At 45.8% G+C, this 11421-nt stretch overlaps 2 protein-coding genes across 6 annotated transcripts in view; one reads left to right on the top strand and one right to left on the bottom strand.

Annotated features, from left to right (window-relative positions):
• YDJC (YdjC chitooligosaccharide deacetylase homolog) overlaps positions 1 to 11421 on the bottom strand; it is a 76274-nt gene that overhangs the window by 7721 nt on the left and 57132 nt on the right. For all 5 annotated transcript variants that reach the window (XM_034791011.1, XM_034791009.1, XM_034791010.1 and 2 more), the window contains one exon: positions 573 to 732. In XM_034791011.1, the coding sequence (XP_034646902.1) occupies positions 573 to 732 (160 nt within the window). The remainder of the gene's footprint in view (positions 1 to 572; positions 733 to 11421) is intronic.
• The window catches only part of CCDC116 (coiled-coil domain containing 116), a 50551-nt gene that overhangs the window by 3532 nt on the left and 35598 nt on the right, over positions 1 to 11421 (top strand). The window lies entirely within an intron of this gene.

Below are 11421 nucleotides of genomic sequence, written 5' to 3'. Positions count from 1 at the left end.
TGGTAAGACAACTCCCACCTGTTTATGCTCTCTGTATGTGTGTATATATATCTCCTCAATATATGTTCCATTCTATATGCATCCGAAGAAGTGGGCTGTAGTCCACGAAAGCTTATGCTCTAATAAATTTGTTAGTCTCTAAGGTGCCACAAGTACTCCTGTTCTTCTTTCTGATGATTCAAGCTGACAACTATCAGAATCAAACAGTTTCTCAGCAGGCAAATTAATCCTAATAAGCACTTCTATTGATTTTCCATGCAATGATCTCAGGATACCTTATAAACAATAATTCCTGTAAAACCCCCATCCACTTAGGTAAGCGGTTATAACATAGCCGCATGTGGGGAAACTGAGGCACGGAGAAGCGCTGTGACTTGCCCATAGTCACAAGGCAGATCTAGGAGTAGAACCCAGAGCGCCTGCCTGCCAGGCTCCTGCTCCAACTACACCCTGAGCTCTGACCTGGAGAAGCTTTCCACATGACCTATGGGTGAGCAATAAAGCAAAATGATTTTAGGGCAAGTTATGTCTATGGAAAGTGTTTGGGTAGCGTTGGCTGCTTTTTCTCCCACCTCTGACATTTTCAGGAGACCTTTTGCTAGAACCGTCCTGAATCCCATCTTTCCGTGGAAGAATCCGTCTTTGTTGAGCAGGGAGGAGTTCTTCTTGAGTGCCGTGCAGACAGGAGAGCCCTCAGACAGGTTGGCGTGCAGACCTATTGGAATGTTATGCCTAGAATATGAACAAAAGGCTGGTTAAGTTTCCCCTTCCTGTAGCCAGTGGGTGAGAGCCTAGTTAAGGAGCTGGATTTAGGTGGAGGGGTTTCATTGTCTCTTTTAATTATGGAATTTAGAGATGCTGCTCCTCTGGAAAGAGAGGCAGAGCGAGATGCTGAACAAGAGTAGATCCTCTCCAGGGATCAATCCGGTGTTGTCTGCTGGGAGACAATCTGATAGGTCCCTTCCACTTCAAATGTCTTTGATTTTGTGCGACAGACTAGCAGGAACAGTAGCAATGAAACATCTTGGGCCAAACTCTGCCCCGCTGTAACTCCACTGTAGTGAATTTGGCCCTCATCACCCTGCTTCTGACAGCAGTTCATTGGTATTTTCATAGACAATGCATCCAGAGATGGCATTTATTACATTAAAAATACATTGTTTACGGGATATTCCAGGTTTGTCTGACAGCTTATTTTTAAGATGCCCTTTGATAAAATCCAGTTATAGACAGTACATAAGACATGTAGATATTATGGTAACAGTGCAAGCTACGAGTGTATGGTAAGAAACACCAGAGTTTAAGGGCAACTCAGTTCAACAGGCTGGATTTGTGATCAGACAGTGCCCAGGTCGTCGTCTTATGTACAAGGACAATTGCTGACTGAACAATATGGATGGTGGTGTACAAATTAGCACTTCTCTCGATTAGAGAAGGATGGTAACAGTAGAGAATTGGCAGAGGATAAATGCAAAGCCTATACTTAAATAACAGCAAGGGTCTGACTTAATAACTGCGGATTAAAAATTAACAAAAGCCAGCAGATCTCTTAAAATGTAATTTACTGAAATGCTTTGCATAGCAATTACATTTTCTTGCTCATTGTTTATTATGGTTTCCCCTACAATGAATACAGGAACCACAAGTGCTTAGATATGTTGTTAGTTTCTCTATTGCTTCTGGAAACGCTTCTGTGTTGGCTAAATTCTGCTTTGAAACCTCTCCCAGAGCTACTCCTGGGTCTCCTAAAGACCCAGGAAGGGGTGGAGGAATAATATAGTGCCTCTCTCTCTAGCTCTGCTGCCACAAGGCAGCTGTGTTAGAGCACTCCCAACTCTCTCAAGTACAAGTCTCTGAGTGGCCACTTTGAGGGACTTTGCCATTGTACCTTCATAACTGAAAATTGTCGGGTTTTTAACAATTTAAATCCAACCTTTCATGTGACCTTTCCATGTAGCTGCTACAAAGGGCAGTAGGAACTCTCCGGCACGATGGATTCCACAACAAAGCCAGCAAAAGTGAACTTATTATTTCAAAACTCCACACACTAACTAGCCCCACTCCTGGGCCAGTGTGTCCTGACTTCTATAAGCCTCCCTTTTCGACTACTTGGGGCGGCAGCACTGGTGTCCGCTACATGGGGTGCCCTAGTATGGACAGGGCTCTGGCTCCAGCAGCTGTTTCCAGCCACGTCCTCTGAACACATTTACCTGACACGGCGCCGAAAACCACTGCTGGAGCCAGAGAACCTTCTACACAAGGGCCCCAATGCAGTTAATACCAATGCAGCTGAACCCACCTGGGAACTATGTTACCCTTCCCCGGTGTAGCTCTGCTTATGGGGTTTGATCTTTCCCAACGACAGGGCACTCGATGAGGCTGGAATACTTACAATGGATATTCTGTCTGGTTTGCATGTGGGAGTTTTCTAGTTGTGGGGCGAGGATAGGAAAGCCTGAAGAAAGGCTTTAGTGGCCACTGGATCCACAGGGAATGCAGTGGACAGTCCCCTGGACTGTGGGGAATCCATGAGCACATCCCGCTCCAACGGTGTTGCTTCTTGGCTTCCCTTCCCCTCAGCAGATATGCTGAAGTCACAAGGGTAAGAGAGCTGGGCTTGTTTTCACTGTAAAAGGAGGCTTTGAGTAACTCCAGAGCATGTTCCAAAACTTTGGCTAAGATCAGTTGACCATCTGGTAAGTCCTCTATTGAGGACCTATATTCTGCTCTGGCAAAGGGATTGACCCTCCGCTCTTGTAGATCTCTAACTTTATAGTCCTGTGAGGGGTATTGATAACGTGTCATCTTCCTGTTCTACATGTGTGTGTTTTCTTTGGGATACCATAAGCCATTTAACGCTGAGTCCCTGCATGTATTCAGCAACAGATGCTCTGCAATGAGTGGTGTTCCTAACAATTCCAATGCTGGGGACAGATACTCTCCCACGTTAACCAAACTGGATGGAAAACGAAAGCAAAAGTAATATTTTGGCAGTGATCTGCACTGCCACAAGGGGACAGGGCTCTGTTCCTGATGCCAGGCACACTTTATTCAGGTCGGTGGGGTACAGGTGTATGGAGGGAACAACACCAGAACCTGACCCAGTGTCCACTGAATTCAATAGGAGCTTTTCCACGGACTCCAATGGGCATTACGTCTACAGGCTGCAGTACCTCTCAGCACCGAAAAGGAACCTCTCCAGCCACTGATGAGCAATAAGAACGGAAAGGGATGGTGAAAGCTGAGATATGTGGGGGGGATCCCAAAGACTCACGTCCATTAGGAACAGGGAGGGACAACCCTTACTCTTCCTTAGAAGAAAATTTCCAGCCTGGGGCAGATAATTGTCTCACACCTACACAGTAGCAATACTTTCCTCTTGCATGGCTCTTTATAAAGGAGGGGAGGGATTGTTATCCTCACTGCACTGATTGACACACACAGACAATAACTTGTCCAAGGTTACACAGCAGCTCAGTGGCCAAACAGAATGCAGCTCTCCTGGCTTGCAGTCTGGTACCCTCTCCACCCATTTACTATGCACGGGCCCCCTTCCGGAATGAGCACTGTCAGTCACTCCTGGCCACTAACACAAATGGTTTTTAAACAATCCGAATCCAAACCCCATCTAATTCAACTGATACTATTTGTAAAGCAGAACAGTTGTATCTGATGACACCGCTGATTTATCACAACCACAGTTGCTGTCAATGGCCTGAAATGCATAACACTGAACATATTCAAGAGAGTCCCTAAAGTAAGCTGGGGAATTCACTTGGTCTCTAAATCAGTTTTACCCAGTGTGTTAAGCAATAACCACAATTCTATGATCAGTTGACAGAGACCTGCAAATGTATGTTTACAAGATTGTCTGGATAATCTCTGGGTAATATACAGAGAGGCAACAGCTGTGCAGCATCAGGGTTTAACTAAATTGTGATTAAACAAAGCCTAAATAACACAATTTCTGTGAACTTGGGCACACACCTCGTGACTAATACCCAATGGAGCTATCCATAGGAATCAGACAAGGAGGATTTAGTAAGTTCCTTGGGGCAGAATTCTAGTCTGTTTTGTGTTCTGTACCGCACTGAGCATATTGTCAGCACTCAATAATGGGACAGCATCCAGTTACTTCTCCTGAGTGAAGGGTAACTGTCAAAGCCAGCCCACTGGCTGTGATTTATGCATCATCCAAATCAGGGGTAGGGAAGGAGAACACACTCTTGTGGTAAATGCAAACAAGGCAGGGGAATAAACCAGGTAAATGAGTCATCGGAATGGTTTCCTTTTCAAGGATCTGTTGTTTCTCAGCCTGAGTGCTCTAAGCAAATGTTCCTGCTGAAACAATTGACCTTTCCGCAGTCACAATAAATGCCGAGTTCAGAATGTAGTTGAGTATCTCTGGTTACTGGGAGCTTCATGCAGAACTGCATTAAACTTGCTGTTAACAGATCCATCAGCTTTCTGAACATGTCTGTCTCCTGACCCCAAGTCCTGACCAGCCATATGCTGGGCCCAGTGCAAAACCTGGGATTCATTCTTTGAGACCAGTATCGTCAGTTGTTTTGAATTCCTAGCTGGGAATCTGGAAGGGATCTTCCTAGGCCCTCACACAGAGCTCTTGCTTTAAGCTGCATGTCATCGAATAGCAGTGCTGGTGGGTGAATGCTATTCTCTTCCTTTATAAGTAAATGGATCTCTGTTGGCATCCTGTTTATATCCCTACCTTGGAAACCGCCAGCTGGCTGGGCTTGTCGGCTTTTATTACAAGTGGTGACAGGATAAAGATAGAAATATCTGCATACAGATGTCACGTTAGTAAATATCACAGTGTCTGACACCAGGGAAAGCAATGCTCTGCTGTGCAATGCTTACAAGAACTTATGCCAGCAGAGCACCTTTGGATTTCTGCTTGGCAAATACAAACACATTTACACAATTAAGGTTGTTGCATAAGAGTTGGTCACTGCCTCCCTCTGGTCAAAGAACACATCTAATTGTCATGCATCTTGTTCTTGTTTTTCTTCCCATTATTTCTGATTACAAAGACAAGGCTTCTTAGGCCTGATCTACATTAAAAACTTTTGTTGGTATAGTAATGTTGGTTAGGGGTGTAGTTTTATTAGGACACTTTTATACTGGCAAAAGCCCTCAAGTAGACGCAGTTTATACCTGCAAAAAAGTCCTTTTGCCATATAAGTTACTTCATGTGGGGAGCTTGTATAAGCTATGCCGGTAAAAGCACTCTTTTGTTGGAGTAATCAGATACCAATTACCTGAATGAAATAAACGACAGAGCAAAAGCACACTTTTGCTGGTATAAGCTGCGCCTACAGTAGGAGGGTTTGCTGGAATAGCTATCCCAATAAACCCTATCTAGGGTAATGCCACTGGCTGGCCCTCGAGGCAAGCCAGGCTCAGCCTTTTCTATCACATACTAACTAGCCCCCAGCTGATAGTGATATGGCAGTTTAATAATCATTAGTGATCCCAGCTGCAGGGAATCATGAACTGCTACTTACATAGAGCTAGGAGTTCAGTGGGGGGAGAGTGGATTGCAGAGCAGGGTCCGGCACCTGTCGGGGTAGAAGCTCTGGGCTAGGGTTTAACCAAGGACAAAGTCAGGTAGAAGGGCCCCCAGGGAGTAGGTTAGGCTCCTGTGGGGGAAGCCCTGAACCAGGGCTGACCAGAGTAAGGAGATGTCATGGGGAACCTGCCAAGGAGGCAGTGAGGGAAAACCTGCTAGGACAAGAAGTAACAAAGGGAGAGCTCTGCCGGAGCAGGTCAGGCTCCTGTGAGGGAGGCCTGAGGAAGGGCCCATAGAAACATTGCAATGGAGCCTGAGAGGGTGGAAGAATTATTATTTGGACATTTAGCTTGGACTGTCAGTTGGACCTGGTGCTACCCCAGAAGGGGACTGAACTTTCTGACTTGGCCAGAGGGCTGAGCCACAAGAGACCTGGTGAGAGGCAGACAGCTTCCAGGAGTCACTGGCGACCAGGGCCCCTGGCAGCATTGCACCCTGATGTCAGAGGGGTGATCTGGAGGCTGAGTACGCTACTTTGCAGGCAGACAAGGCCTTATACTGTGCTGCCCCCATTCATTCAATGGTTGGGTCATCACAGCTCACTGAGAAAGTGAGGGCGATGTGGTTAGCAATCAGATAAGAGGGTGGAGGGAGCAGCAGAAATACTTCCAGATTAGGTAAATGTCAAGCAGGAGGATCAGAATGAAGTCACTGTTTACACACACGTTTTGCAATTAGCGTTGACAGGAAAGGAAGTGAAAGCAGAGGGCAATGATGTGGTTTGGTTAGAATTTTTCTTCTAAATGTACCCAGATGTGGTAGAGTTTGTGCAACTAACATTCTGCACCTGAGCTACAAAAAACCAAATGAGACTAGAGAAGACTATCCACTTCCATTTGACAGTGTTTAATTTTTTTCATCGAATGTTTTGGTTTAAGCCGCTCGTAACAGATAAGGAACATTGATGTTCAATCACAATTGAGCTGACAAAAGAATGAAGAAAATACTGTGGAAAATGTTTAAAAAGACCAGTAAAGATAAGATGTTGGAATCTATCTACATAGCGCAACAAAATAACCTAAGAATAGCAGGTCTTAGTCTCCTCCACTCCTATGTACTGCGGTTGATACTGGTGGAGTTGCAATTCAGGGTGAACAATAAACTTTTTACGAGTGTCACACAACTACCTGAGAGAGACAATATATTAAAGTTGTTTTTCAAGTCTTGCAACATCCAGGCCTTGTTCTGATCACCAACTCCTGCACTGATGCTAGCAGCATCCCACCAGCCACACAAACCTGCTGTAGCACACAGCTGGTCCAACCAAACCAGCAGAGGGGGCAGGGAATTCCCCTTAAGTATACTTCAGTTCCTTAGGGTACATCTACACTACAGGGGGGAGTCGATTTAAGATACGCAAATTCAGCTACGTGAATAGCGTAGCTGAATTCGACGTATCGCAGCCGACTTACCCTGTTGTGAGGACGGCGGCAAAATCGACTTCTGCGGCTTTCTGTCGGCGGCGCTTACTACCACCTCCGCTGGTGGAGTAAGAGCGCCGATTCGGGGATCGATTGTCGCGTCCCGACGGGACGCGATAAATCAATCCCCGAGAGGTCGATTTCTACCCGCCGATTCAGGCGGGTAGTATAGACCTAGCCTTAGATATTTTTATGTCCCACTGGGGAGTGATACAGTGAAACCTGCACTCAGGGCCATTTCCAATAGGCAAGCCTTGTCTTCAGTGATATCTCTAAAATGTCTCCAAGCTTTCCAGTGTGAATTAAGTTGACCTCCAGTGAACGTCCTGTCTACATCAGGCAACCAAATTTTGTTGGCCCATTGGGTGGCTGTCTTAAGCTAGGCTTCATTGTGCTTTTTTAATATAACTTTGCAAGAACACCCAATATCCTACTGTGGCTGTGGAGGTGTCTTCAGCTGGGGCATGATGGGAGGTGCCACATTAGACTGGGAGCCAATATTCAAAGCAGGATATAATGAGGGGCCTAACAAGGAAAAAAGATGTTTCAAACTTTGTAGGTGTTGACTCCCGGGGACATTCAGGTTGTATATATTTTTTCAGACTACTAGACCAGCATCTTATTTCTTTGAAGCTGTATTTATTCAGCTTCTTAAAACCTGCAGACATGGCTGTAGACTAGTGTCTTGTGAGCTATGGAACAAAGAAGAGCAGTACAAAGTAAGCCAAGCAATACTGAAAACTGACAAGCTAAGTGTTGTGAGACAAAACCAGAACACAACCCCAACAGTGGTATAAAACCCCACATATGCAAAGGGATTTCCCATATGCAAACCAAGACTTCAATCAGAAAAATGTGAATGAAAATTGGAAATCGTTTAAGAATGCTTTACCAGATGCCCCAAAGCCACAATCCCACAATTGAGGAAGAAGGCTGTATTGATTAAAAAACCAACCTGGTTTAGAGGAGATATGAAAGCAGCTATAAAAAATGCAACAACTGGAAGAAAGGGGAAGTTGACAGTAATGAATATAAATCAGAAACTAGGAATTTTAGAAAATGGATAAGGGAAGCAAAGGGACACAAGGAGAGATGTATGGCCAGCAGAGTTAAGGACAATAAGCAGTTTTTTAAGTATACGAGGAACAAAAAGAATCCTAACAATGGTATTGGTCCATTACTAGATGGAAATGATAGAATTATCAATAATAATGCTGAAAAGGCAGAAGTGTTCAATAAATATTTTTGTTCTCTATTTAGGGAAAAAACAGATGATGTAGTCATATCGTATGATAACATTATTTCCATTCTACTAATATGTCAAAGGATGTTAAACAGCAGTTACTAAAGTTAGACATTTTTAAATGTATGGATTGAAATAAACTTGCATCCAAGAGTTTTAAAGAGCTCGCTGGACTGTCAGGGCTGATTTTCAATAAGTCTTGGAACACCAGAGAAGTTCCAGAAAACTGGAGGAAAGCTAATGTTGTGCAATATTTTAAAAGGGTAAATGGGATGACCAGAGTAATTATAGGCCTGTCAGTCTGACCTCAATCCCAGGCAAAATAATGGAGCAGCTGATATGGGACTAAATTAATAAATAAAGGAGAGTTATATGATTAATGCTGATCACCATGGGTTTACAGAAAACAGATCCTGTCCAACTAACTATATATTTTTTTTTTAATAAGATTACAAGTTTTGTTGAGAAAGGTAATAGTGTTGATGTAACAGACTTACAGACTAATGTAAGGTATTTGACTTGATACCATATGACATTCTGATTAAAAAACTAGAAAGATATAAATTTAACATGGCACACATTAAATGCATTAAAAGATGGCTAATTAATGGGTCTCAAAATGTAATTGTAAAGGGAAATCATCATCATTTCTAGTGGGGTCCTACAAGGATCACGGTTCTTAGCCCTACACTAGTTAACATTTTTATTAATGATTTGCAAGAAAACATAAAATCATCACTGATAACGTTTGTAGATGACACAAAAATTGGGGTGTAGTGAGGCGGCCTAGCTCCCGGTCGCCCCTGCGAGGGACGAGCCAGAACAGCCGCCCGAGTGGGCGGAGTCACCGCCGCCTGTCACCACCCTCTCCCCCCCCCCTCCCCGGAAGTCAAGGGGTGGGACAGGAAGTATAAAGGCGCGGCCCCAGCGGTCAGTTGGATGCCGGCCGCGGGAGAGGACAGATGCAGGTGCCCGAGCTCCTGAGCAGGACTGGCCGAGCCTGCCCCGACCCCGGTATCCTGAGGAGGACTGGCCGAGCCTGCCCCGAGCCCGGTGTCCCGAGGAGCGGCCTGAGCTTCCCCTCGCCAAGGGTCCAGAGGAGCCGCCCAACCTACCCTGCGCTCGGTGCCCTGAGGAGCCCACGGTCTGGGACACGGTGGAGGAGACTGAGGACATGCAGGTACCCATGGAGGGGGAGATTGGAAGTGGCTCGGGGATAACGGACCCCGAGCCCATGTCAGTGTGTTGCGGTCAGGATCCCCACTGACGGACTGCTGCTGTTAGGGCCCCGGGCTGGGACACAGTGGGGTGGGTGGGCCTGTGTCCCCCCGCCACCCCACCCCGGGTGGCAGTTTCTCCTCCTCCCCTACCCTCACGCCAATGCTCAGCCCGCCTGAGGACCTGAGCCCTGAACTACTGTTTGTTTGCTCAGCCCCTGCCTGAGGGCCTGAGCCCCTGAACGACTGTGTGTTGGCTCAGTCCTGCCTGAGGGTCTGAGCCCCTGAAGTACTGCTTGTTTGCTGCCCCGCCCTGACCTAGGGCTTGGACTTGCCAGACTGAACTGTTTCCCGGCCTCGTGACGTGAGGCGGCCTGGCTCCCAGTCGCCCCTGCAAGGGACGAGCCCCACCCCGGATGTCTACACGGGGACATGGTAAATAATGGAGAGGGACAGGTCACTGATAGAGAGTGATCTGGATCGATTAAATATGTGTTTAAATACAGCTAAATGTAAATGTATACATCTAGGAACAAAGAATGTAGGCCTTATATACACGATGGGGGACTCTATCCTGGGAAGCAGTGAGTCTGAAAAAGATTTGGGGAATGGAGTAGATAATCAGCTCAACATCGGCTCCCAATGCAACACTGTGGCCAAAACGGCTAATGCAGTCCTTGATGCATAAACAGGGGAATCTCGTGCAGGAGCAGAGAGGTGATTTTACCTCTGTATTTGGCACTGGGTGACTGCTGCTGGAATACTGTGTCCAGTTCTGGTGTCCACAGTTCAAGAACAATGTTGATAAATTGAAGAGGGTTCAGAGAAAAGCCAAGAAAATGATTAAGGGATTAGAAAACCTGCCTTATAGTGACAGACTCAAGGTGCTCAATCTATTTAGCTTAACAAAGAGAAGGTTACGGGGTGATGTGATTACAGTGTATAAGTACCTACATGGGGAACAAATATTTAATAATGGGCTCTTCAGTCTAGCAGAGAAAGACATAACGTGATCCGATGGCTGAAAGTTGAAGCTAGACAAATTCACACTGGAAATAAGGTGTACGTTTTTAACAGTAACGATAATTACCGTAATCATTGGAACCATTTACCAAGGGTTGTAGTGGATTATCCATCACTGACAATTTTTAAATCAAGATTGGATGCTTTTCTAAAAGCTCTCCTATAGGAATTATTTTGGGGAAGTTCCATGGCCTGTGTTAGACAGGAGGTCAGACTAGATGATCACAATAGTCCCTTGTGGCCTTGGAATCGATAATCCCAGTCATAGATTCAGTGAAAGTGAGGGTGGGATCTGCAAAGCAGGGCCGTGAGGGATGGGAAACTTGAACTTTGCCAAGTTGTCCATCTCAACACTGCATAATTTCTGATTGCAAAGACATTGCAAGTTAACGTTACCCAAGGCAGCCCTGCCTTGTGCACAGGAATAATTATGTGCTGGCTGTTTGGCTCACAAAGGCTGCAGCTGCTTGGGGGGAAAACACAAGTCATCTGTCCCCACTGTGGATGGCCTGGGACAGAGACTGCCTAAATACTTCCATACTCAGAACTCCCCATGGCTGAAGCAGCTCCTCTCGTCAAAGTGCAGGGTTAAGCAATTTCCCGGAGATGCCATTGACAGCTACTGCTTCTCTGCAGTGGGGTTTCACCCATGCTCACTGTTCCTTACAACACTAATGCGTGCAGATTCACGGGCATCTTAGAGCAACACTTCACTACAGACGTTTGCAGATGCTGAAAACCTACACACAGACTTCCCCCAAAGTTTCCTGGGGCAGAGGGCCATGCAGTACAGCTCCACAGCAAATAAGGCTGAATTCCGGTATTCCTTGCATGGGGGCTCACGGACGATATGAGTGGCTGGAGAACAGCCAGACAGGGGACACTGTGGGAAGGCAAAGATCTACATCTGGATGTTGCAAGTTGGGG

This window comes from Trachemys scripta, chromosome 15, assembly GCF_013100865.1.
Source record: "Trachemys scripta elegans isolate TJP31775 chromosome 15, CAS_Tse_1.0, whole genome shotgun sequence".
Taxonomy (NCBI): Eukaryota; Metazoa; Chordata; order Testudines; family Emydidae; genus Trachemys; species Trachemys scripta.
The sequence above is the reverse complement of the archived record's forward strand: the minus strand, read 5'-3'. Positions and strand labels throughout refer to the sequence as shown.